Source organism: Colossoma macropomum, unplaced genomic scaffold, assembly GCF_904425465.1.
Source record: "Colossoma macropomum unplaced genomic scaffold, Colossoma_macropomum, whole genome shotgun sequence".
NCBI classification, from domain to species: Eukaryota; Metazoa; Chordata; class Actinopteri; order Characiformes; family Serrasalmidae; genus Colossoma; species Colossoma macropomum.
In genome coordinates, this window is record NW_023494793.1 from 2,718,164 (window position 1) to 2,745,362 (window position 27,199).

The window sequence follows — 27,199 nt, forward strand, 5'->3', positions numbered from 1 at the left end:
CTCTCTCTCTCCCTCTCTCCCTGTCTCTCTCTCTCTGCAGGTATGCAGATCTATGCAGGTGTAGGAATGCGTCTGCCGCTGTGTTCAGGCCCCGGTAATTGTAACCCCTGCCTGGACGCCACTAAAGCCTGTAACCTGAACGATAACTGTAAGCGGCAGCGCTCGGCCTACATCAGCACCTGCACGCGGGTCACGGGTCAGCAGGGTCAGCAGCAGCAGGACGGCTGTAACAGGAAGCGATGTCACAAGGCCCTGCGGCAGTTCCTGGAGCGCGTGGAGTCTCAGTACACCTTCGGCCTGCTGTTCTGCGCCTGCCGCGATAAGGCCTGCGCCGAGAGACGCCGGCAGACCATCGTCCCCAGCTGCGCCTACGAGGACAAAAACAAACCCAACTGCCTGCAGCTCCGCAAGACCTGCAGACTGGACGCTCTCTGCAGGTAAACAGCTCGCATTTCTTTACCTGCGGATGTTCTGCCTGTCAAATACGAGGTTCTGCAGCTGTGCAGATTAATCCCATGTAGGGTGCGTGTGAATCCCAAGGGATTTGCTGTGAAATGGTTCAGATGTCTTTACAGTGATGGTGATAGGAACCAGGGGTCGCCATGACTACAACACAAATATAGACATTTTATTTACTATCCAGAACCACCAGTGAACCTACACGAGCCTTCTGAGCTTATATGGAATGTTGATGATGGAAAATAGTGGAAAAATGATGCGTTATTAAGGACAGGTTTTGAGGACACATTGTTAAAGACAAGTTTTTGAGGACACATTGTTAAAGACAAGTTTTTGAGGACACATTGTTAAAGACTAGTTTTTGAGGACACATTGTTAAAGACAGGTTTTTGAGGACACATTGTTAAAGACAGGTTTTTGAGGACATATTGTTAAAGACTAGGTTATGAGGACACATTGTTAAAGACTAGTTTTTGAGGACACATTATTAAAGACTAGGTTATGAGGACACATTGTTAAAGACTAGGTTATGAGGACACATTGTTAAAGACTAGTTTTTGAGGACACATTGTTAAAGACTAGTTTTTGAGGACACATTGTTAAAGACTAGTTTTTGAGGACACATTGTTAAAGACTAGTTTTTGAGGACACATTGTTAAAGACAGTTTTTGAGGACACATTGTTAAAGACAGGTTTTTGAGGACACATTGTTAAAGACAGGTTTTTGAGGACACATTGTTAAAGACAGGTTTTTGAGGACACATTGTTAAAGACAGGTTTTTGAGGACACATTGTTAAAGACTAGTTTTTGAGGACACATTGTTAAAGACAGGTTTTTGAGGACACATTGTTAAAGACAGGTTTTTGAGGACACATTGTTAAAGACTAGGTTTTGAGGACACATTGTTAAAGACTAGTTTTTGAGGACACATTGTTAAAGACTAGGTTATGAGGACACATTGTTAAAGACTAGGTTATGAGGACACATTGTTAAAGACTAGTTTTTGAGGACACATTGTTAAAGACTAGGTTTTGAGGACACATTGTTAAAGACTAGGTTTTTGAGGACACATTGTTAAAGACAAGTTTTTGAGGACACATTGTTAAAGACTAGTTTTTGAGGACACATTGTTGAAGACTAGTTTTTGAGGACACATTGTTAAAGACAGGTTTTTGAGGACACATTGTTAAAGACTAGGTTATGAGGACACATTGTTAAAGACTAGTTTTTGAGGACACATTATTAAAGACTAGGTTATGAGGACACATTGTTAAAGACTAGTTTTTGAGGACACATTGTTAAAGACTAGGTTTTGAGGACACATTGTTAAAGACTAGGTTTTTGAGGACACATTGTTAAAGACAAGTTTTTGAGGACACATTGTTAAAGACAAGTTTTTTGAGGACACATTGTTAAAGACTAGTTTTTGAGGACACATTGTTGAAGACTAGTTTTTGAGGACACATTGTTAAAGACTAGGTTATGAGGACACATTGTTAAAGACTAGTTTTTGAGGACACATTGTTAAAGACTAGTTTTTGAGGACACATTGTTAAAGACTAGGTTATGAGGACACATTGTTAAAGACTAGGTTATGAGGACACATTGTTAAAGACTAGGTTATGAGGACACATTGTTAAAGACTAGTTTTTGAGGACACATTGTTAAAGACTAGTTTTTGAGGACACATTGTTAAAGACTAGGTTTTGAGGACACATTGTTAAAGACTAGGTTTTTGAGGACACATTGTTAAAGACAAGTTTTTTGAGGACACATTGTTAAAGACTAGTTTTTGAGGACACATTGTTGAAGACTAGTTTTTGAGGACACATTGTTAAAGACAGGTTTTTGAGGACACATTGTTAAAGACTAGGTTATGAGGACACATTGTTAAAGACTAGTTTTTGAGGACACATTATTAAAGACTAGGTTATGAGGACACATTGTTAAAGACTAGTTTTTGAGGACACATTGTTAAAGACTAGGTTTTGAGGACACATTGTTAAAGACTAGGTTTTGAGGACACATTGTTAAAGACTAGGTTTTTGAGGACACATTGTTAAAGACAAGTTTTTTGAGGACACATTGTTAAAGACTAGTTTTTGAGGACACATTGTTGAAGACTAGTTTTTGAGGACACATTGTTAAAGACTAGGTTATGAGGACACATTGTTAAAGACTAGTTTTTGAGGACACATTGTTAAAGACTAGTTTTTGAGGACACATTGTTAAAGACTAGGTTATGAGGACACATTGTTAAAGACTAGGTTTTTGAGGACACATTGTTAAAGGCTAGGTTTTGAGGACACATTGTTAAAGACTAGGTTATGAGGACACATTGTTAAAGACTAGGTTTTTGAGGACACATTGTTAAAGACTAGGTTTTGAGGACACATTGTTAAAGACTGGTTTTTTGAGGACACATTGTTAAAGACTAGTTTTTGAGGACACATTGTTAAAGACAAGTTTTTGAGGACACATTGCTAAAGACTAGGTTTTGAGGACACATTATTAAAGACTAGTTTTTGAGGACACGTTGTTAAAGACTAGTTTTTGAGGACACATTGTTAAAGACTAGGTTTTTGAGGACACATTGTTAAAGACTAGGTTTTTGAGGACACATTGTTAAAGACTAGTTTTTGAGGACACATTGTTAAAGACTAGGTTTTGAGGACACATTGTTAAAGACTAGTTTTTGAGGACACATTGTTAAAGACTAGTTTTTGAGGACACATTGTTAAAGACTAGGTTTTGAGGACACATTGTTAAAGACTAGTTTTTTGAGGACACATTGTTAAAGACTAGTTTTTGAGGACACATTGTTAAAGACTAGTTTTTGAGGACACATTGTTAAAGACTAGTTTTGAGGACACATTGTTAAAGACTAGGTTATGAGGACACATTGTTAAAGACTAGGTTTTTGAGGACACATTGTTAAAGACTAGTTTTTTGAGGACACATTGTTAAAGACTAGTTTTTGAGGACACATTGTTAAAGACTAGGTTATGAGGACACATTGTTAAAGACTAGTTTTTGAGGACACATTGTTAAAGACAAGTTTTTGAGGACACATTGTTAAAGACTAGGTTTTGAGGACACATTGTTAAAGACAAGTTTTTGAGGACACATTGTTAAAGACTAGGTTTTGAGGACACATTGTTAAAGACTAGGTTTTGAGGACACATTGTTAAAGACTAGTTTTTGAGGACACATTGTTAAAGACTAGGTTTTGAGGACACATTGTTAAAGACTAGGTTTTGAGGACACATTGTTAAAGACTAGTTTTTGAGGACACATTGTTAAAGACTAGTTTTTGAGGACACATTGTTACAGACTAGTTTTTGAGGACACATTGTTACAGACTAGTTTTTGAGGACACATTGTTAAAGACTAGGTTTTTGAGGACACATTGTTAGAGACAAGTTTTTGAGGACACATTGTTAAAGACAAGTTTTTGAGGACACATTGCTAAAGACTAGGTTTTGAGGACACATTATTAAAGACTAGTTTTTGAGGACACATTGTTAAAGACTAGTTTTTGAGGACACATTGTTAAAGACTAGGTTTTTGAGGACACATTGTTAAAGACTAGGTTTTGAGGACACATTGTTAAAGACTAGTTTTTGAGGACACATTGTTAAAGACTAGTTTTTTGAGGACACATTGTTAAAGACTAGTTTTTGAGGACACATTGTTAAAGACTAGTTTTGAGGACACATTGTTAAAGACAAGTTTTTGAGGACACATTGTTAAAGACTAGTTGTTTTGAGGACACATTGTTAAAGACAAGTTTTTGAGGACACATTGTTAAAGACTAGTTTTTTGAGGACACATTGTTAAAGACTAGTTTTTGAGGATCAATTATTAAAGGTGCATTGTTAAGGACTGTTTTTTGAGGACACATTATTTAAAACAGGTTTTTGAGGACAGATTTTTAATGATGCACCATTCAGGACTCATTGTTAGGGATCCATTGTGAAACACAGGCTTATGAGGATACATAGAGAGGTTGTTGAGGTTCTTGAGGGTTTTTGTTAAGGATCTGTTAGTAAAGACATGACTGAGAAGGCCGAGATGTGGCTGTATCTAGGCTACTACTCTGGCAGGCGTTAGCTAGAACCAAAAACAATGAAAAGATATTTCTCTGCTGTGAACGTTTTCTCCTCAAACATGTTGTTGCATTTAAGTCCTGAGTTTCTCCAGCAGGGGCGCCGTTAGCACGCAAGTCACTTTTGTGTGCATCGTTTAAAGGGAAGAAACACGGGTGCACATGTTGGCAGTCAACTTTCAGAACGAGAAGTCAGCTTTCAAATGTATTGTTCATCATTATGTTAATTATGTTAATTAATATGTGAATTTCATTTAAGATTTTCATGAAATCAGTTAACATTAAGAAGCTAATAAGCTAAAGGTAGCAGAGACGGTAGGTCTAAGCTGCGGCGAACCATCTGTGAGGGCGATATTATTGATAATCCTGATTTTTTAACAATAAAATATCATCCCGATTGTTTTTAGATCTGGTAGGTGTTTTCACTGCTACGGTCAGGCTTACATGTCGTCGCTGTCCAATTGAAACCATGTATGTCCATTTTTTGTTGATTTTTAGTTTTCTACATCCTTTCAAAACACCAGCTGTCCCTTTACATTGTGTGAAAATTTCGTGATGAATGGACCAATAGAAATGCTTTAAAATCACTCTGGAACAAAATCGTTTTACATTGACTTTCATTGAAAGGTGAGAGTGTTTTTGCCTCTCCTGTAAAGTTAAGATTTTGGAGATACTTGTTTTTCACTGGACAGCGACGATATGAAGCTGCAGTCATGCAGCAGTGAGCTGGAGATGTGGAAGTCTTTAAAAGCTCCTGCTGTACACTGAGCTGCTCTCGTGGCGGAGACTTTGTGGAGTGCGTAATTGGCGAGTGTTGGCGAAGGCCTCCATTAGCAGCAGTAGAGACTGGCTGCTTAATTGACAGGACAATGTTCAATTAGGCCAAACCGAACATTACCGCATCACTTTACTGCCTTCTATTGTGCTTTAACTGCCAGTCCCTCTGCTGCCAACAGGCCATTTACGTCCAACCCTGTCAACAGTTAATGAATCAAAGCTCTGAAGATAAAGCACCTTCTACAGAACTTACAAGTCCTCCAAGACTTTGAGCAGTTGGGCTGTGAGTTATGGACAAAATGTTATATTGCAGCGTTATTATTAAATAATAGACCATAATAAGTTTGGAGATTAAGAGATTAAAGAACCCTGACATTGTAAGAAGTTCTGTGAAGGTTCCCAGTGGAATTTGATCAAAAATGAATGCATTATTGAGGACGGGTTGTTGAGGGTGCATTATTAAGGACGGGTTGTTGAGGGTGCATTATTAAGGACGGGTTGTTGAGGACGCATTATTAAGGACGGGTTGTTGAGGGTGCATTATTAAGGACGGGTTGTTGAGGCGCATTATTAAGGACGGGTTTTTGAGGACGCATTATTAAGGACGGGTTTTTGAGGGTGCATTATTAAGGACGGGTTGTTGAGGGTGCATTATTAAGGACGGGTTGTTGAGGACGCATTATTAAGGACGGGTTTTTGAGGACGCATTATTAAGGACGGGTTTTTGAGGACGCATTATTAAGGACGGGTTTTTGAGGACGCATTATTAAGGACGGGTTTTGAGGACGCATTATTAAGGACGGGTTGTTGAGGACGCATTATTAAGGACGGGTTTTTGAGGACGCATTATTAAGGACGGGTTTTGAGGACGCATTATTAAGGACGGGTTGTTGAGGGTGCATTATTAAGGACGGGTTTTTGAGGACGCATTATTAAGGACGGGTTGTTGAGGGTGCATTATTAAGGACGGGTTTTGAGGACGCATTATTAAGGACGGGTTTTGAGGACGCATTATTAAGGACGGGTTTTGAGGACGCATTATTAAGGATGGGTTTTTGAGGATGCATTATTAGGGCCAGAGTTTTTGAGGACACGTTAAAGACGCTAAAGACAGGGTTTGAGGATGCATTGTTAAAGATGAAATAAAATTCAGATATTAAATAACACAATAATAAACACTATTTTTTTGAAAACTATCTTATCATTCTGAAAGTTGACTGCCAAAATGTGCCCTCTTGTTTCTTCTCTTTAAATGAATCACACAAAAGCGACACAAAAGCGTGTGAGAGAAACTCAAAAATGAATGTATTATATTTTATTAATAATAATTTTTATGAAAACCATTTATTTTTAGAGCACTTTTGAGAGCACTCTTTTATTTGTTTATGCCTCTCAGCTCACTAGGGACTGGTCAGTTAGTAGTGCCCAGAATCAGCATTCAGTCATTATGCTGCCAAGTGCTGGAACAAACTCTCAGATGAGGTCAGAGATGCTCTGAATGGCCGTCTTAAAGTCCAGTCTGAAGATGTTCTTGATTTCTGGTGCTTTTGTTTAACACTTAGCACTATTTTTAATTTTTTTAATCTCTTATTTTAATTTTCTGTTTTATTGTTTTTTATCTTTAGCACTTTAAATTTGCAAATGCCTTTCTGAGGTGCCTGATCTCAGGGGATCAGAAGCTTTTTAATTTAATATTAATTCATCCTTTTATTTTTCGGAGTTTTTGAAGTGCTTTGAATGGCCGCTGTGTGTGAAAAGCGCTATACAAATGAATTTGCCTTGCCTTCACTTGCCTTATTATAGTTGCTGTTCATTTACAGTATTTTTATGAAATTATATGAAGCAAAAATAGATCAAACTGAATAGTTAAATACAATAAGACAGCAAAATTTAATTAAAAGCTAGTTAAAGAGTTAAAAAGATGCTAAAAGTGAGCTCTGAGCTCGACTGTCTAATAAAAGCTGACCGAGCTCCACAGTTTAGAAGCAGAATAACTGAAAGAGTCTCTCCACGTTTTCTGTGTTTTACTGAAGGAGTTTGCAGAAGGTCAGAATCTGCAGATCTAAGATCATAAACAGACAGACGGTCAGGAGCTTTAAGGTCATTTAGAGCTTCAAAAACTAAAAGATTTACTTTAAAATCCATCCTTAATGATCCAGGCAGCCAGTGCAGCTCTTTCAAAACAAGTGTGAGGTTTTTCTTCATCTCTCTGGGATAGAAAAGGCCGAACTTCTCTGAATTTTAGTACCAGGGATAAATATTTCAGTTTTTTTCTTGATTTAGTTGTAGAACATTTTCTGATATGCACTGAGAAACATGGAATGGAAATGTCTAATTGCGTATCATCAGCATAGCTTTGAAAATTTATAAAAGGGTACAAAGAGAAAAACAAAGGCCCTAAAACTGAACCCTGTGGGACTCCACAAGAAATGTTAAAAGCTTTTGATGAATTATTTCCCAGTGGAACCAAAAACTGTCTATTTGTTAAATATAATTTAAAGCGTTCTAAAATGTGATTCATAAATTCTTATAATATGTTCAAAATGTCAAAAAAAAACAAAAACAAATGACAGAACCAAATACTTCCCTCTGATACTCTAGTTATTTTATTCGTGAATCTTGTTTTCATTATTGTTAATATAGCTGTTAGTTTTTACTGTAGCATGTGAAATCCTTTAATCAACAGTGCATTAATAAAGGGGTCAAAAGTCTAATGCGACCCTTTCTGTACACTGTCCTTAATTAGCTATAGTTGCCTTAACTGATGAATAAATTCAGCCTCAGTGGAGAAGTTTTATTTGACACTGTAACTTTTTTCTTGGTGTCAGAAAAAAATATAACTGATTAGACATATATAAATATTAGCAATGCATTTGCAAAGATTTTCTCTGCTAATTCTCCACTACAAACGTTCAAAACACAGTATTAGATAAAACTGATAGATTAAAAGCTGTTAACACTTTACTCCCAAACTAAAAAGCAGCTATTTCTGCCATTTAATCTCATTTTCTCCTTTAATAATGTGATTCGTTCGTGCTGCTGTTGGATTTATTTAGATATGTATAGAATGTGACCTATTAAAGCCGAAACTTCATAGAGTTTTATGATTTTAAACAAGCAAAACACATGAATATGAACATCACACATCGGTGGGCTTTTATTGCTCGTCTGAAGAAACAGATCAATAATAGCTGTTTCCATAGCGATAGTGATTTGCGCTCTGGAGCGGATTCAGATTGTGCCGCGCTGGCACAGGCCGGCCACTCCGGCTCCGACTGTAATGATCTGGCGTTTTAATGCTGACATGATGCTTGTTGTAGTAGCCTTTATGAGTAGAAATAATCTAATTAAAGGCATGGCTGCATGGAGCGCGTGCACATAATAAGATAAGCATTCAAGCATTAACAGAAGAAATTGTTTGGATTCTGTCCCGAGAGTTTGAATGATGGAACAGTGTGTTCATGGTCTCGCTTTGAGCCTAGCGTCATATGCATGTAGCATGTTAGTGTGTTTCACACACACACATATATTACAGGTTGGTAATAAGTGAGTGATGCGCTGGGAATTCATTAGAATAAGCAGGTGAATGAGTGTTTGAAAGAGCCGCAGCATGGAAAAACACATTTCTGCCCTTTTGGATTAATAAAAGAGCTTGACGTGGAATGTAAATACTGTCTAACTGCGTTTAGTTCAGACCATAAATATCAAAACAACACCTCTACGATAATGTGCATTTCTGCTAGCGTCCCTAAGAGATTTCCTAGAGCATATTAGCGCAAAGCTAAACAGTGGTACACTGTAAACACGAACATTTAAAGCTTTGACATTAACACATATATTTATATGCGAAGGTTTGTGCACCCCTGTTCAAATTCTATGTTGTTGTTGATTTTCTGAGGGTAAATAAGTGAACACATCCACTACAGAGACACACTACTGCACACTTTAATACACAATTACTGCTTATTTGCTGAATTTGTAATGTTGGCCAAAAAAAACAAACATAAATTGTGGCCTGTGCAGTTATGGCATGTTTAAACATATATATATATATATAAAATGCAAATTTATAGAAAATTCTACACTACACTATGTCATATTTAGGTTTTTTTAAAGGTAGATTCCACAAGTAAAGTATTCCAAGAGTAAAGTAATCCTGACTGGACATTTTTTTCCTGGTTATGTTCAAGATAAATAGAAAATATTTACATGTTTACATATATACATACATACTCCTGCTGTTGGAACAAAACCTCGTATCTCCAAAATGGTAACTTTACAGGAGAAGGAAAAAACATAGTGTACTTTTAATGTAGGTCAATGGAACCTTTTTTCCAAGTAATTTTAGGCCGTTTCTTTCGGTCCATTTATCATGAAATTTACACACATTGTAAAGAGCAATAGGCATTTTTAAATTACACAAAACCTGAAAAACGACAAAATGGAGATACAAGGTTTTGTCCCGACAACAGCGATATGTATAAACCTGCTTAAAATGCTTCTGAAAAGTGGAAATCCCAGTGAGTGGAACAAGTTGTTTCTTTAGCTATAAAAACACAGAATCATCCTGTTAAAGGTTTAAATTTTAAGTAGTATTTTTTCGGCATCTCTGAGCGCAAGCAAACCCACACCAGCGGTAACACAAGCAGGGCTGGAGTCATAAAAACGGGAATCAAAATATTTTTATATTTTATTATCTAAAGGTAAAACTTACTGTTGTTTAATATGTAAAGTTTCATTTCAGTCAGCTTATTCTTAATAAACTATGCTGTAGATGGTAAAGGCAGTAGGAACAGCAGGGGGCGCCTCAGCTTCCGAATCCAGAGACGACTTTGAGAGGACTCGTTTTCTTCAGCAAGCAAACCGTAAACTGTTTAATCGTTGCTGACTTTAAATGTGACATTAAAGCCCCAAACTAAACAACGTTTAGGCTTTTTGTTAATCATGATGGCCTTTGTTTACAAACAGTACCTGATGGACTACAACTACCATAAACTCTAGAACCAAACCTGGGGCATCTCAGATGACGGGGGCAGCTGGGAAATGTTGTTCAATATTGCACGTCATGTTGTTAGAGTAGCTGGGGGATAATAAAGCAACAAGCCGAGCGTTACTGTGATTTTATCAGAGGGGCACAACATGAAGAGGAGTACAACCTCCTCCCTGTGGTAAAATCACAGTAACGCACGGCCTCAAGTGGCTTATTGCTTATAAAACAGTGGCCAACATAAAGTATGATAAAACACACATTTTTCAGAAAATAATTTAAGTTATTATTAGTAATAATCAACATAAACAAGTATTCCGCCAAGAAATGTACTTCCTTTATGTATGGTATCGTTGCCAAGCAACCATTGATCGATGAATGGGGAGAACGTTCGGTCACCTATCACTGTAAACTGCGGTCATTTAGTGAACTTTTTGTCGGATAACAATGAACATATGAGATCACAGCACTGTTTAATGCACAAACCTTCACTTTATAAGTACTTTTGGTCACTAAATTACCACAAGTCTTATTTAGCACCAATCCAGCGGTGCCCTCTTCTCACACTGGGGCTGAATCTCAAACGGCTCCCTGCTCCCTACATAGTGCACTACGTAGGAGTTTAAATACTGGATCCTGCAGCTCAGACTCATCCACACTCGATACATGATGCACTGTTTGGCTGTAGAGGCTAGAATGTCTAAACTTTCAGAGCTAGAACACTATTTAGGGAGTACAGAGCCGTTTGGGATTCAGTCTGGGTTTGACGCGACTTCTGACAAACACATTTGAAGTGTGTAAAACATTCAAATGACATTTTATTTAGACTTTTATTCTGTAGTTTTACAGTTAATCATACTGTAAGTGCTTTAATTCAAGCCTGTGATATAAATGATGGAGCTGTTTAGGCTATTTGCTGTCTTTTGGCCTGTTAGCTAGCTGACCAGCCCAGTTCTAGTTAAGAACATAAGTTGTCAGCCCATCAGTTTAAACAGAAAACGGGTACTTACTTCATCACCACACTCGGTGCTCCATGTGAGCAGCATTAGAGTCAAAGACTATTCCAATAACAGCACAAGGGTTTTCGTGCTGATACAGTTCAGTCACTGTGAGGTGGTCATAGCTGTGCATATATCATGGATTTAACATTAATCAGCTTTTAGGACCAAAACTGTCCATTTCATAATTGACAATGAATAACTGAGTACAGTTTCCATGAGCACTTAGATGTGAATGAAGACGTACGCTTGCGTCTCTGATCTATTTCGTATTCGCGCAGCGTTTCTTTCTCCTACTGTGAACAATGTTGTCGCCGTGTGCAGCTCTGAGTAGCAACCCACTGATTTGGATGTACAGTGTGTCAAATCATTAAAAAAAAAAATAAAATCACAGACCCCCTGGCTAGACGACAGGAACCCTGGGGGGTCTGCAGACCCCATGTTGAGAGCCATATCGGTTCAGCCCTGCGTCTGTGTGCAGAAAGACGTTTCTTTATTCCTTCATTTCTTCATTGTTCTGATGGGCTCTGATGGTCTCAGACAGTAGAGATTAGAGGATTAGTGTATTATAGCTGGATTTGCCTCACGCCGCCGCCCAGCGCGGGCCGGAATCCCGGCGGCCGACACCGATACACAAACACGCTAATGCCAGTGTGGATGTTCACATTTTTGGTCCTCACTGGTTCCCCCGCCCGAATCACGCTTATTAAACATGAATGTCAGCTGGCAGTCACAGCGGTCTCGGTCCAGCGCTCTGACTTTGGGGTGAGTGACGATACGAAGAGGCTGAACTCATATTCATATCCGTCTACTGTTAAATATCACTCCCTCGCCTCTGTTAGAGGCAGTTACACTGGGAGAGGGATGGAGCCGACATTAATGGGAAATGACAGTATAATATTCCATCATAATCATAAGAGAAAATGAGAAAAACGTTCACAGTATGAAATATGAAAAATGTTTGTATAAATTTGTGTTATATTAAACATTCAGCAAAGTGGCTACAAAAGTAAACGTAAGTATAATAAAAACTGCTGATCAGACTCGTCTGAGAACTACTTGCAACTACTTCGCTTTGTGGTTAGCTTTTTTTTGGGTGGTTAGCTTTCGCTTTGTGGTTAGCTTCCACTTGGTGGTTAGCTTTCGTTTGGTAGTTAGCTTTCGCTTTGTGGTTAGCTTTTTTTTGGGTGGTTAGCTTTCACTTTGTGGTTAGCTTCCACTTGGTGGTTAGCTTTCGTTTGGTAGTTAGCTTTCGCTTTGTGGTTAGCTTTTTTTTGGGTGGTTAGCTTTCGCTTTGTGGTTAGCTTCCACTTGGTGGTTAGCTTTCGTTTGGTAGTTAGCTTTCGCTTTGTGGTTAGTTTTTTTTTTGGTGGTTAGCTTTCGCTTTGTGGTTAGCTTCCACTTGGTGGTTAGCTTTCGTTTGGTAGTTAGCTTTCGCTTTGTGGTTAGCTTTTTTTTTGGTGGTTAGCTTTCGCTTTGTGGTTAGCTTTCATTTGGTAGTTAGCTTTCGCTTTGTGGTTAGCTTCATCTTGGTGTTCAGATTTTGTTTAGTGATTGTTTAGTGGTTAGCTTTCTATTGGTGATTATCTTCCTCTTGGTGGTTACCGTTCATTTAATGATTAGTTTTCAGTTGGTGGTTAGCTTTGGCTTGGTGCTTAGCTTTTTCTCGGTAGTTAGTGTTCACCTGGTGGTTAGCTTTTTCTTGGTGGTTAGCTACGTCTCGATGTTTTGATTTTGTTTAGTCATTGGTCAGTAGTTAGCTTTCTCTTGGTGGTGGTTTTTTATGGTAGTTACCTTTGCTTTGTGGTTAGCTTCATCTTGGTGTTCAGATTTTGTTTAGTGGTTGTTTAGTGGTTAGCTTTCTATTGGTGATTATCTTCCTCTTGGTGGTGATCTTTCACTTAGTGGCAAACTTTCACTTTGTGGTTAGTTTTCAGTTGGTGCTTAGCTTTTTCTTGGTAGTTAGCTTTGGCTTGGTGGTTAGCTTTCACTAGGTGGCTTGTATTCATGGTTAGCTTCCTGTTGATGTTTAGATTTTGTGTAGTCATTGTGCCTTGTGATTGGTGAGGACACTGTTCACATACGCATAAACAGTCAACAGAACACATGATTTGACTGGGAGTGCTCAACTTTTGCAAATGACTGAACTTCAAAATGACAGAAAGCCTTGATAATTTTTATGACTCATATCATGATATCATTCCCATATCGTCCCGTCTGTAGCAGTGAGTGAACAGTAGCACTGTGTTTAATCACTGTTTAATGTGCTGACTGTAAAGCGTGGGGCTATTTGGGTCACTGACTGTGACCTTTTGAACTCTGTCCCCCTTTTTTCTCTTTCTATTGTTTTTCTCATCTTTCTCTCGCTCCCTCCTTTTATTCTCTCTCTTCCTCTCCCCCTTTTGTCTTTTCTTTTTGCTCTTTTTTCTTTTATTTTCTCTTTGTCGATGTAATTTTTTCTTTCTCTCTCTCTTCTTCGTATCTCTCCCTCTCTTTCTCTGACTTTCTTCTTCCTCACACTTTCTTTCTTGATCGTTTGATCCCTTTTGTTTACTTCCTTTTCTTTCTACAGCTTTCTTTTTTCTCTTTCTCAACCCATCTCCCTTATTTCTCTCCTCTTTCTCTTTCCCTGCTCTCTCTTCACCCTATCGGTCTCTATCTTCTTCCTGTTTCAGCTCTCTTTTCATTTTCTTTTCTCTCCATCTCCTTTTTCTTTCTCTGTCTCTCTGTCTTTCTGTCTTTCATTGTTTCTTCTTTCCTTCTCGACCCATCTCCCTTCTTTCTGTCTTCAGCCTTTCTTTGTCTATCTGCTTTTTCCCTCTCTTTTTACTCTTGCATTCTCTCTCCCTCTCTATTTCCCTTTTCTTCTCCTTTTTTCTTTTTTCTTTCTCTCTCTTCTTTCTTTTGCTCTCTTTTGTTATCTTATATCTCTTTCTCTCTGTCTCTTTTTTATCTCTTTTGTTCTCTCTCTATCTCTCTTTCTCTTTCTCTCTCTCTCTGTCTGTCTCTCTCTCTCTCTCTCTCTCTCCCAGTGTCTCTATCTGTCTTTGTCTGTCTCTCTCTCTGTCTTTCTCTCTCTCTCTCTCCCAGTGTCTCTATCTGTCTTTGTCTGTCTCTCTCTCTCTCTCTCTCTCTCTCTCTCTCTCTCCCAGTGTCTCTATCTGTCTTTGTCTCTCTCTCTCTCTCCTCTCTCTCTCTCTCTCTCTCTCTCTCTCTCTCTCAGTGACTCTACTGTCTCCCGCTGTATGCTCAGGCTCCTCTCGAGGTCAGTGTCTCTGACAGAGCAGCTGTGCGTCCTCTGAGCCGCTGGACGAGTTTCTTATTTCTGAGTAGTTTGTTTGCTGCTGAAAGGCGCTGATGCATTGATCGAGAGAGGAGAGGAGATTATCTCTCGTGTTTTTAATCTCTGAGCGCTCAGCGGGGAGAGCGACACTCAGCCGGAGTGCAGGTCCTCAGCTCGACCGATAATCAGCCGCAATCAGCTCCATATCAGCGCAGGTGTGTCCGTCTGCAGTTAAACACCCATAACACCAGCGTCATCGCTCAATAAGACGGAGCGGAGTCTGAGAGCAGATACAGCAAAGCCTGGCTGACGGGCCTGTGACTGTACTGAGGATTAAAAACAGCCGTCAGAAGTACAGAGTGTTCATTTCGCAGAGTCAAGAAGAAAACAGACAACATGTCCCCACTCAGAAGCATCAGCAGCTAAAAGTGCTCTCAGCTGTCTGAGTGGTCAGTGTGTCCCTCTCTCCCTTTATTTCAGCTTCCATTCTTTTCAGGAGCCTCACTTTCAGTTCCTCAAAGAATCTGCAGACACACCTCCAAAGTTCAGTCTTAGAAGCTGGTTGATCATTTTCTGAAGTAATCAAACACATTCAGTGGTGTTGAGGTCTGGACTCTGGGGTGGTCAGTCCATCGTTCAGCTTCTTTGTTTGATGTGTCCGTCTCCTTTTCTCAGTGAGGTTCTTCTTGATCAGCTACACATCCTTTCAGACCCACAGCGCTGAGTCGTCTTCTCACAGTAGAAGGATGGACAGATCATGATAACTGTATCATTCCGCTGAGCTCCGGTCGCTACGTAACGACTCACTTCACACTGTATTAAATTTCTACTTTAGCACATACTGGTGATCTTCTATGAGATAATATCTGACCAGCAATCTGTTTGGTCAGATCCTGAAGAAAAGAGTGACCGCAGGGCTGCATCAAACTGCTAAAGGGTGCAACTTTGTGTGGTGGAAAGATTTACCAATGCACTTAGTATACATGATACGTCTTTACTTTGTTCTATGTTAGATAACTGTGGTATAAACAGCTTTATTGTGCAAACTGTTGCAGAAGAACACTTGAGGTTCTTGAGGTTGTGTGTCATGGTGACTGATGTCACGGCTGAGATTTTATTGTTCGCTTCCTAACTAATCTTAGCATATGTGGCTCTGAACTGTTTACAGAGTGATAATTCTAAAAATCTCAATCAGCACATCAACACACCATTCTAGCTCACATTCGTGCCCTTATTGGTGATATAATAGTGCTCAGTGACTTTATCCTCACCTGGAAGAGTAGAGAGTTTGTTAAATTGACATTAGCTTCAGCTGCAATTGTTGGCAGAGACAGTGTAGAACACCTTCCTAGTACCATTAGATCAGTGTGTTCTCTTGTTCTTTGTTGTTTTATGTTAACTTTCTGGGGTCCACAAACTCGGCTTTGTCAAATGCAGTGTTTCTATATCTGTGTCTGTATCTTTGTGATGATCCAGCTCAGAAGTCCAGTTCAAACACTTCCTGAATCTGTAGAGTCGCCCTTTCCGTTCCATCTTATCACGACACTCACATCCGGAGTTATGAGCCTATGAAGAGGGGCTGAGATACACGTCATCTGCCTCTCACCGTGTGGAACTGGTGGATTAGTGTGTCCGTCTACATTCTGTGTGAAACTGACCGATGGGCGCTCAGGAAATCACTAAGGACTGACCATCACGCCGGAAACCCTTCATTCTTCATTCAGTCCACATCGGAGACTCATGTGAAACGGCCTGCAGAGAGTTTACAGCTGCTGAAGCTGCTGCAGCGGTTTTGGAAAGTAGTGATGAAGATAACGGAGCATTTAGATATGAAACATATGAGGATCATGTTATATGAAGAGCCTTTAAAGGAGAGTTTAAGAAGAGATGAACAAATCGAGAAGATGACCTGGTTAAATAAACAAGATTGGAATCTTGGAAGTGCTTCACTGTTGTTCATTTAAAAAATGCTTGAAGCAGCATCATATTCCTCCATATCCAACAAATAAGGGCCACTGCTGTCAGTGAACTAATGCTTATGTAATTTGACCAAACAGCCTGTTTGTGCTGTCCAGATTACATAATAGGATTATTCAACAGTATAAATGCTGAGCTGGGTCATATTCCTACAGTAAATTGATGAGTTCAAGTAAACTGAGAATAGATGTTTATTATTTAACTCTCCCTTCATCATCTTAGTTGAAATCATCTTAGTTTTAGGATAAAAATCTGATGTTTCTCATTTTCAGGTTGATGTAGGTTGTAAGTTATGCATAGTTTTAAGACTATTTAACTTATTTCTGGATGTTTTTACTTAGTTTATGACATTATGTCTTGTGAAAATGTCTTTGAATGGCAAATGATTTTGGCTCGTGTCAAGCATTCTTTAAAATAAGCAAAATTATGTGCATTATTTTTTTAATCTTGTCAATGCAGACTCAAAAGACTCAAACAAGTAATATATCTAGAAATATGTCAAATACTCATAATATTCTTCCAACACGCTCAAAATGAGAAATATCAGACATTTAAACTTGATTTAAGATGATCTCACTTGCCAAAATATCCCTTTTTGCACTGCTGGAAAGGAAAATCAATGCAACCTTGTTAACGTCAAATTGAGTTTCTCAGGCCTTTTGTGCACAATCTGGCAACCGTCATTCTTTCATAAGGCCGCCGTTGACTTTATGTGTTGTGTAACATTTTAATATTAAGTTATAAAGAGCGGCTGTAAAGTTTTGAGACGCTATTAAAAGTAAGCGCACCCTCTGGGAGCTGCTTTGCCGAAGCTGTAATAACTCAGACGCCAACAGTCGCGCATTTCTCCCGGGATTTCTCACCTCCCTGTTTATTTTTCCCCTTCTTTTCTGTTTCATTGGTGTTATTTGCTTCGTTTTTGATCTGATAGATACTGTTCTCGGGTGTCGAGGAGCTCAATCTGTTGGAATTCGCAATGAAGAGTACATTCAGGATGACGCGCTCTGCTCTGTCATTTCACATCGTCTCCACATTGATCATGTGTCTGGGCTCGGTAAGACGTAATGGCAGTGATTACAGAGGCAGACCTCATCCAGTTTGTTCTTTGATGCCTCTGATTGGCTCTGTCGTTTCCAGTTTGGGAATCAGTTCTTCATTCGGCTGCTATTGAAAAACTGTCACGTTTGAAAAACGTCTTTAAGGCAAAGCATATCAGGCAGCTCTTCTGATTTAAAGGGACAGTTGACCAGGTAGTGTAGCTGACAAGTGGTTAAAGGGGAATTCAACTGGCTTTTGTTCATAATTCAGAGTGGTTTGGTGTGAAACGCTCTGTTCTAGAGAAACTTACCGAGTCAGAACTGTTCACAGTGGTGGTGATAGGAACCAGACGTCCACCTCTAAAAGCTCCCTCACAGAAAGTTCCTACATGAAATGGTTATGAATTCACTGCCTGATGACTGAGACACTGATTTATGGTACTTTAAATTCAAATTTTTAATTGTGACCCAGCACACTCGCCTCACTAACTCACTAACTTACTCCCTCTCGTTTAGCAGGCTGAATGATCTCCACAAGGGGGAGCTTAAACTCCATTCATGGTGGAGATACATGCAGGGCATTGTGAGCACTGCAAAAAATGGGATCTTGTCAAGTGAAATGATCTTAAACCTAGTCTTTATATCTCACATTTCCTATTTTGAATAGTTTTATAAAGTAAAATGATCTCACTATACTGGCAGATCATGTTGCTGGTTTCAAGCTCATTTCTTGAAACAGGCTAAACTATCTGCCAGTATAGCGAGACCATTTTACTTAATAAAATCGCTTAAAACAATTAAAAAATGTCTGGAAATAAGATAAATAATCTTACATTAAGCTTACAAGTATCTCAACAGGAGAAATATTTGATTTATTGACTATATTTAAGATCATTGTACTTGACAAGATACCATTTTTTGTAAAATAGGCAAAATAGTCCCCAAAGAAAACTTATTATTCCAGATTTTCCACTGTTTCCCATCATCAACATTCCATATAAACTCAGAAGACTCGTGTCGGTTCACTGGTGGTTCTGGATAGTAAATAAAATGTCTATATTTGTGTTGTAGTCATGGCGACCCCTGGTTCCTATCACCACCACTGTAAAGACATCTGAACCATTTCACACCAAACCACTCTGAATCACTCTGTTTACATCTCAACCACTGAGTTATACTGATTTTTGTAGGTGTTCTGTGTCTCTAATAGACTTGATTATGTGGTTTCTGACACTGTGTGACTCACTGCTACCTGTAAACGTGGTATTCCTCTGGTTCTCATTATAGACGTGGCTGTCCATGTGCTTTTCTAGGTCACTGTACGGTACCCACACACTTCGGTCGAAGCGTTCGCTACCATTTTTTGTATAAATCATTTTTATGCATCAAATTGTCCAGCAATACCGTGATGCAATATATGGTCAGAAAGCTTGAAATGTCAACAATTGAATCCCCAAAACATTTTTATGATTCGTTATTCACAGCAGTTACGATGGACTCATTTACAGCATAAGCACTAAATGAGCAAACACTATCAAATCTGTGTGCCCTCGCCTTCAGAGCCTCTCCGCCTCCACAGAGACACCATAATCCAAAATATGTGGTCTGATAACACGGCAAGAGTCAGAGATCAGTTTAGAGATCTGTGAGTCAGGAGGAAATAAACTCCTCTGTTCTAATCTGTTACTCTGAGTCAGTAATTCGTACAGTTGTGACGGCTGAGAGTGTTTCCTTTAAAACGAGACTGAGATCATGACTGTATTCATGTGGGAACAGCGCCCCCTTTACTTTGGGAATGCGCAAAAATGAAGCCGCATTTTACAGGTTAAACTACAGTTCTGGAAGCGTCTGCTGTCTATCTAGAGCTCCAGTACATTATAATTAAGAAGTTTGGAGAACTTTTTGACCCTTTTGTATTCCAGGAAGATCTGCATCATGAATGTGCTCAAATGTGAACCTATTTAAAGACAGAAAGCATTGTTACAAGATGTGTTCCCACTAAATTATAGATGATCCCGCGTTGCTGTTTATAGCTGTAAATGCATTAATGTTGGATGAAATTAAATTGAACCTTCAAAGTTTAATTCTTATTTTATTCATATTTTATTTAGCTTGTGTCTTAGAACGGTGTCTGTGAGTGTCTGCCTTTTACCTCCTTTTGAAATGAACATCGTGCCTCGCATGGGACCAGCAACTGGGGCACTTTACCCTTAATATAAGTGGGGGATTAGGATAATTCCAAGGGCCACTAAAAGAAAGGTGTCCACAAAGATTATGTGGGTTTTTTTGCATGTGACTTTTAGGGTTACTGAAAGATTCTTAAAAAGTCTTTAATCATTAGACCAAAGGTGCACAACTCCAGTCCTGGAGAGCCACTGTCCAGCATAGTTTACCTTCTCAAACACACCTGCTAAACCTTGCAGTAAACCGGTGAGTGGAATCAAGTGTGCTCCAAGACCCGTATTACAGAATCATCTTAACTCTGAAAACTGATCTGTTTAGTCTCCATGACGACTTCAGTCGGACTGAATTTCAGACAGTAGCTGTTCCAGAATAGCAGTTCCTAACTTCATAATCTCATCATGAACTCCAGATAAGAAACCAGCACCACACAAACATCCTAACTAGTGTTGTTTATTAAATAGAGATGATGTGAAGATGATGATGGAGTCTCTGCCGACACCATCTCCCCCGCACAAAATGTCCACTACAAAGCAAAACAGCACCACACCAAGCACCACAAAGCACCCGAGAGGGGATCCATGCCAACTCCAAAGTGTCCCCTCCCGAACAGTACAGCCTACTGCCCCATATAGGGTGGCTGCCCCTGACAAAGGGAGCAGAACACACAGTCCTTCCCAAAATAGTCCCATTCCTCTGGAACCAAAAGAGGAAGGGGACCTTAACCCTTGGACCCCTGGACCAGGGGCCCCCCAACCCAGATACTCCACTCTCACAAAGTCAGATAACACCTGAAGCTTGGATACTACATCATCAACTTATACTCTTTTAAATATACTTCACTAGACTGAACCTCCTAAATCCTGTCCTAACTTTAGGATGACCCCCAACAGGGTCCTCACTTCTGTTTAAGGTCCGTTTCTATGGTTTCGCTTTATTTCTACTGTAAAACGCTGCTTTCACTGTGAGATGATTTTCTTTTCTAACTCTGCGTTTTAAAGATCTCAGACGCTGCAGACTCGATCTCCACCGCCCCTCTGATCACCTTCGTGTGTTAATGTTGATGATGAAATATTACAGTGATGGTGGTGAATAATGAGGAGACGGAGCTGAACGTGTGTCTGTTTATTAGGAGGAGTAACGTTAGCGCGCTCGGCTAAAGCTTTTGGGAAATGGAGACTGAAACTGGGGAGCGGCGATGCTCTGATAAACAGCAGGGGGCGCTCTCACAGTATTCACAACTTAGTTTATCACTCTTTAGTTTTGTTTTGACATTTTTTACAGCAGTAACTGTAGCTGTCTAACTAACTTGCGTGTTTACGTTTCAGCTGTGCATGTATGGTCAGTTGCTAGGTAACAGACAGGAGAATTCATTGTCGACATTGATTTAGTAGGTTAAGATTTCCTAACTGGAGATAAGATGCTGTAAAATGAGATAAAATTTCCAAATTAAGATCAGTTTTGCTTCTGTAATACGAATTTGTGAAAAATCTCATCTTGACCTGTCAGACCTTAAGTTAAGACAAAAAGATGCGGCCGCAGGGCTGGAGTTGTGCACCTCTACATTAAATGATACTTAAAAAAGAAAAAACCCTATGAGATACAATTCCAACAGCAATGCATGCCACATTCTGTCTCCCCTCCAGTAACTGACAGAAATGGTCCAAAATTATTTGGAAAACTCATTTTACGTTAACTCCCATTAGAATTTTTTTCCTTCTCCTTAAAAGTTACCAAGTTGGAAAGATTTTAGGTTTTGTTCTGAACAGCGATGTTATACTATAGTAACTGCCGTGATAGAAATGATTTGAAAGAATTTCTAAAAATATTCTTCTTATAATATTCGGCACAACTTATTGACTGTACACGATTGTTGGTCCACCCTCTGACCACCCAGATTATTGTCCTGCATACAAGCTCTATTTTTTAAGCCCCTCAAACAGATTTTTAAATGCACAGGGCCTTTTATTTTGGAAAATAAACTAAGATATATATATATATATATATATATATATATATATATATATATATATATATATATAAATAAATGATATAAAATGATTTTGTTGAAAATGTAGTTGCTGACACTGAGCTACATTAAAATTATTTACTAAACTAATTTATAAAGTATAGGAAAAATAAGTCAATTGGACTGAAAGTAGAAAATGAGCAATAATAAGTGGAATTTTGTCTAATACTCCACTGAACTACCAGTGGGCCGTTTGAATAACGCCCATGGACCACCAGCTTTGCCATCAGTGGAACAACAGTGGCCCTCTATCCTCTTGCTATCAGGGATTCTCACTTCTGCTGCAGTTTTGTGTTGGGGGGTGGGGGGTGCATTTGTCACTGTAGAGCGTAAATATTTTTTTTCACTTCCTTAATAAACACATAAACTCCTTCCCCAGTTCCTAAGCAGCTGACCCCATTCTGCATCAGACGCTGCAACTAGCACACAGTGTTCCCCCCAAAGTGCAGCGCTTAGCCTCGCTTTAGTAAATCTCTGTGGAAGCCCTAAATCATGGATCGTTGTCTCTCTGGTTTCAGAAGTCAAGCTTAACAGGCTTTAGGGGCTGCAGTTCAGGGACGCGGCCACAGTTTCAAATTGTGCAATAACAGTAAAAGCAACTGGAAAACATTCTTATGGTGATGATGATTGTCCTTTAATATCATCTGTAGTTCCATAGAGTTGTGTTTTTTTCAAATTTTTGCATATAATTAGAGAATAAAGCAGCTACAGTAGCAGCCATATTAACAGTTTGTCAGCAAATGTTTTGTTTTGTGTTTCATTTGAAGTTTCTAACAGACATTAACATGTTTTTGAGCTCGTATTTATCAGTTTTACAGTGACTCTTTCAGTAAAGAGTCCTGCTGCTGCTGTTTTCCATTCCTAACAACCACCCGGAAACCTGGTTAGCCTATGGCTCATATTCACAGTCAGTGATGTATCTAGAACTTCCAAAAGGCCTAGAGTGACTACTCTTCTAATAAAGTTGGTGACTTCTTCTAGTGGCGATTCATTATCAGCCTCAATGTTCCTCATTTTCACTTCTGCAAAGATAATGCTAATTTCTGCTTGTGTCTCTATGGGATTTGTGATGTTATGTTAGTGGAAAGCTAACTGTGATGTAACACTATCCAACATCCAGAGCTTGTAAGAGATGTTCAGAAAATATTCAGTACTTTGATGTAGTTTTACAGCGAATCCTACGATACGTCCGTTAGCTGGGCTTGATGTGGGTTCATGCCGGTTTCCTCTCTTTCAGTGATGCACACAGAAACAAACTCGAGTGCTAATAGCTCCCCCTTGTGGAGAACATTCAGCCTGTAAAACAAGAGGGAGGGAGTTAGTGAGTTATAAGTCAGACCAGTGAGCTGTGTTACAAGTAAAAATATGAATTTAAAGTGCTGAACTTGCATTTTTGGAATCACATATAATAAATATAATGATGTGCTTCATTATATGTGTCTTCTTAAAACCCGCTTGTTCTTAGGTAAGAACAGAATCTACACACACTCAAGAGCACAAAGGTGAGAAGAGTTCTGCGCTTTACGATCATGTCATGAATCTGACGTAGACTTTTTCGTAGGATTTTCTCAAGAACACACTTAAGAACAAACGTGGGAAGATACTGGAGAACGAGAACTCCTTAGTGTTTGTCTTAGGAACCTTCACAAGGTTTTTCTTAAGAAAGGATTCATGAATTCAGCCCATTGTTAGTTAGACGTGGTTTGATGAGTTCCTTGTGGAGGAACTCCAGTGGCCTGCATAGATCCCTGACCTTAGCCCCACTGAACACCTTTGGGATGAAATGGAATGCTGATTGTGAGCCAGGCCCTCCAGTCCAGCATCACTGTCTGACCTCACAAATGCTCTTTGGACTAAATGGGTTCAAATTCTCACAGACACTCTCCAAAATCTTGTGCAAAGCCTTCACAGAAAAACGGAGGCAGTATAGCTGCAAATGAATGCCCATGGTTTTAGGATGGGACGTCCAACAAGCTCGTGTCCACATACTTTTGGCCACGTAGCGATCGCGATCTGCCTTCCTCTGTTGTGCTTTAAAAGTAAAGCTAATGCACCGTGACCCAGTGAGGTGCAGTCTGCAGTCACTCAGTCTGTTTTCGTGTGAAACGTCGAGCGTTTCTGGCCTTCAGGGTCGAGCTCAAGTCCCAGTACAGCTTCTACCTTTTGTCCTTCAGCTCAGCATCGGCACGGCGCTTTCTCTGCTCAGCACAAGGCAAATCCATCAATACTTAATTGGGCGGTGTGCGTGTCAGAACATATGGTGCTGCCGCGGGCACTGAGCTTCTACTGTACGCCTTTATCCACATGAGTACAGGCGACTTCCAGAAAGTTCAAAAGAAATATGCTAACGCTTTTGGACTTCCAGTTTGGTTCTCCATGTTTCCGTTTGGATTTTAACCCCTAGACGTCTGGAGTAATTACCGCTGTTTTCATTTCAGCTCATAACACCTGACTCAGCATCTGCTACTAAATTAGCTAGCCAGCTAGCGCTAACAAATTAGGCTACAGCTCTTAATCCATGGGAGCAACAGCCTGCATTACATAGCAAGCTAGCAGTGGTTCACATTATCACAGGTAACCTCAGTTAACCTCGCTTTTAAATATCCTTCACAGTCTTGAACATTATAGAGGTGCTGATTCTGCTACAGAGAAGGAACATCAACATGAGCAGCGCTGACTGCATATGGACTACACTTCCCATGAGTCTGTGCAGAGAGACATGATTTAGTAAGATACATTATTGTCATTGCACAATGACTCTCTGAAGGGCTCTCCTATTTAAACCAAAGGACCTTTCGGTAACACTTTCTATGAATGTCACCTTTGTAAGCATCTATAAACACATTTATAACATGTTATAATGTATTCATAAGGCATTATAAACATGGTTATAAATATTTATAAAAAAGAATTACACTGAATTACACTTTATAGCCATGTTTATTATACATTATGAATTGTTAATATAAGGCATTATAAGTAGTGTTGATAACATGTTATACTGTCAGTGCCAAAGAAGTCAGTCCCAGCTTGGAGAGCGTAAAGTAAAGACAAATGCCAAGCTAACGGTGGTGTACATTACCTTTCCCACACTGGGTAAAACACTGATGGCAGCTCTAGTTTAAACTCTGACATTTGAAGCCTGTAATGTGCTTTACTGTGAATGTTTTAGTGTTTCAGTAAATCCTTCAGTAAATACTTCAACTTGAAGCCTCACTCTGAACACTGGAGGAGGCTTTAGTACAGTACGCTTCACTTTACTTAGAGCGGACAAATACCACTTATGAGCTCTTATAATTTGTTATGATCAGTACTTATAATGTATTATGTTAACAATTCATAATGCATAATAAACATGGCTATAACGTATAATGCATTTTTATGAATATTTATAGCTTTTATAGTCTTATGAATCCATTATAACATGTTATGAATGTGTTTATAGATGCTTACAAAGGTGACATTCATAGATAGTGTTACCGACCTTTCTTTGAGTGTAATTCATTCTTATAAATATTCATTGCCTTGTTTAGAAGGCCTCAAGAATGCATTATAACATGTTATGAAGGTGTTTATAGATGCTCACAGGCATGATATTCACAGGAAGTGTTACCGAAATACATTTACACCTTTGGACTTGGTTTGCACTGTTTTAATCTGGGTTTATCTACAGCAGTTGAATATAGGATCATTTCAACCCTGTATTTTCAATTAAATATAGGGTTTAAATGATTTGCAGATCATTGCATTCTGTTTTTATTTACATTTTGCACAGCATCCCAACTTTTTTGGAGACAGAGTTGTATAAAACGCCGTTTATGTGCATGAGTGCATGCTCAGTAATTACATTGCGCCCTCTTGTGTAACTTTAGTAAAGAACTTCATTTAAATTGGCCCAATAGAAAACCAAAGTGTGTTAAAGTCAATTCAATGTTTTAATGACAGTTAAATGACTTTTAATACAACAACCTGAACCACCAAATAAAACCAGAATATTTCATGTTTCATTAGTTCACCTAGTCCCTCCCTCTCTCTCTCTCTCTCTCTCTCTCTCTATCTCTCTCTGTCTCTCTCTCTCGTGATCCTCTGTGAGATTGTAAGGGCAGTGGGTCGGGTTACCTGTGTTAGAATCGAACCTTTCTCTGCGCGGCTCTGTCCAAATCCCTCAGACAAATCGCCCAGCGGCGCAGGGGACACCTCTCAGAGTCAGAAACACCGCATCGATCCACGCTCAGAATTCCTCAGCTCGACCAGGCAAACAGCTCTAACCCCCGCGAGTCCGGGGAGATTTTATCTGAGCAGACGCTCCTGCGGTTACTCGGCTCAACCCCGACACTTCTCACAAAATACACAAGTGAGGAGTCAAAAACCACACAGCCGTCTCAATAAAGGGCTCGTATCACGAGGACCAGCTTTACTTTTACTATTTTGGAATAAAGAAGTTTGATGTAGTATGTAAACGTTGATTAAGTTCCAAAACAAACTCATCCACATCATATATGAACACTAACAGCCCATTTACACCTGTTCATGAGTTCTGAGTATCAGGGTTATGTCTGGATGAGGCCACATTAATGCAAGTGTAAATGCAGCCAAGACGCATTTAAAACAGACACAGATGCACAGATGACCGATCACTGTAACCACGTCAGGAGGCGGACTGAGATGAATTTAAGCCACATGTTATAGCAGTGTAAACACATCTGCCTCTCCAAGATACATTCAGCAACAAAAACCCTCCCAGTACAACCGAAACTCTTTCCAGTACATCCGAAATTCCTTCCAGTACAACCAAAACTTTTCACAGTATGACAAAAACTCTTTCCAGTACAGCCAAAACTTCACAGTATGACAAAAACTCTTTCCAGTACAGCCAAAACTTCACAGTATGACAAAAACTCTTTCCAGTACAGCCAAAACTTCACAGTATGACAAAAACTCTTTCCAGTACAGCCAAAACTTCACAGTATGACAAGAACTCTTTCCAGTACAGCCAAAACTTCACAGTATGACAAAAACTCTTTCCAGTACAACCAAAACTTCACAGTATGACAAAAACTCTTTCCAGTACAACCAAAACTTCACAGTATGACAAAAACTCTTTCCAGTACAACCAAAACTTCACAGTATGACAAAAACTCTTTCCAGTACAGCCAAAACTTTACAGTATAACTGAAACTCCTCCTAATACAACCAAAACTCCTCTCAGTACAACAGAAATTCCTCCCAGTACAACAGAAATTCCTCCCAGTACAGCCGAAACTCCTCCCAGCACAACCAAACAGCTCCCAGTACAGTGTAAAAAAAAATTCTGTCAAAGAGAATTGCAAGACTGTCACTAGGCTAAGAATGTACTTAAGAA

At 39.3% G+C, this 27,199-nt stretch overlaps 1 protein-coding gene across 1 annotated transcript in view; it reads left to right on the top strand.

Moving 5' to 3' along the window:
- gfra2a (GDNF family receptor alpha 2a) overlaps positions 1-27,199 on the top strand; it is a 143,706-nt gene that overhangs the window by 77,189 nt on the left and 39,318 nt on the right. Inside the window, exon 4 of the mRNA XM_036578201.1 lies at positions 41-437. Coding sequence (XP_036434094.1) covers positions 41-437 — 397 coding nt within the window. The remainder of the gene's footprint in view (positions 1-40; positions 438-27,199) is intronic.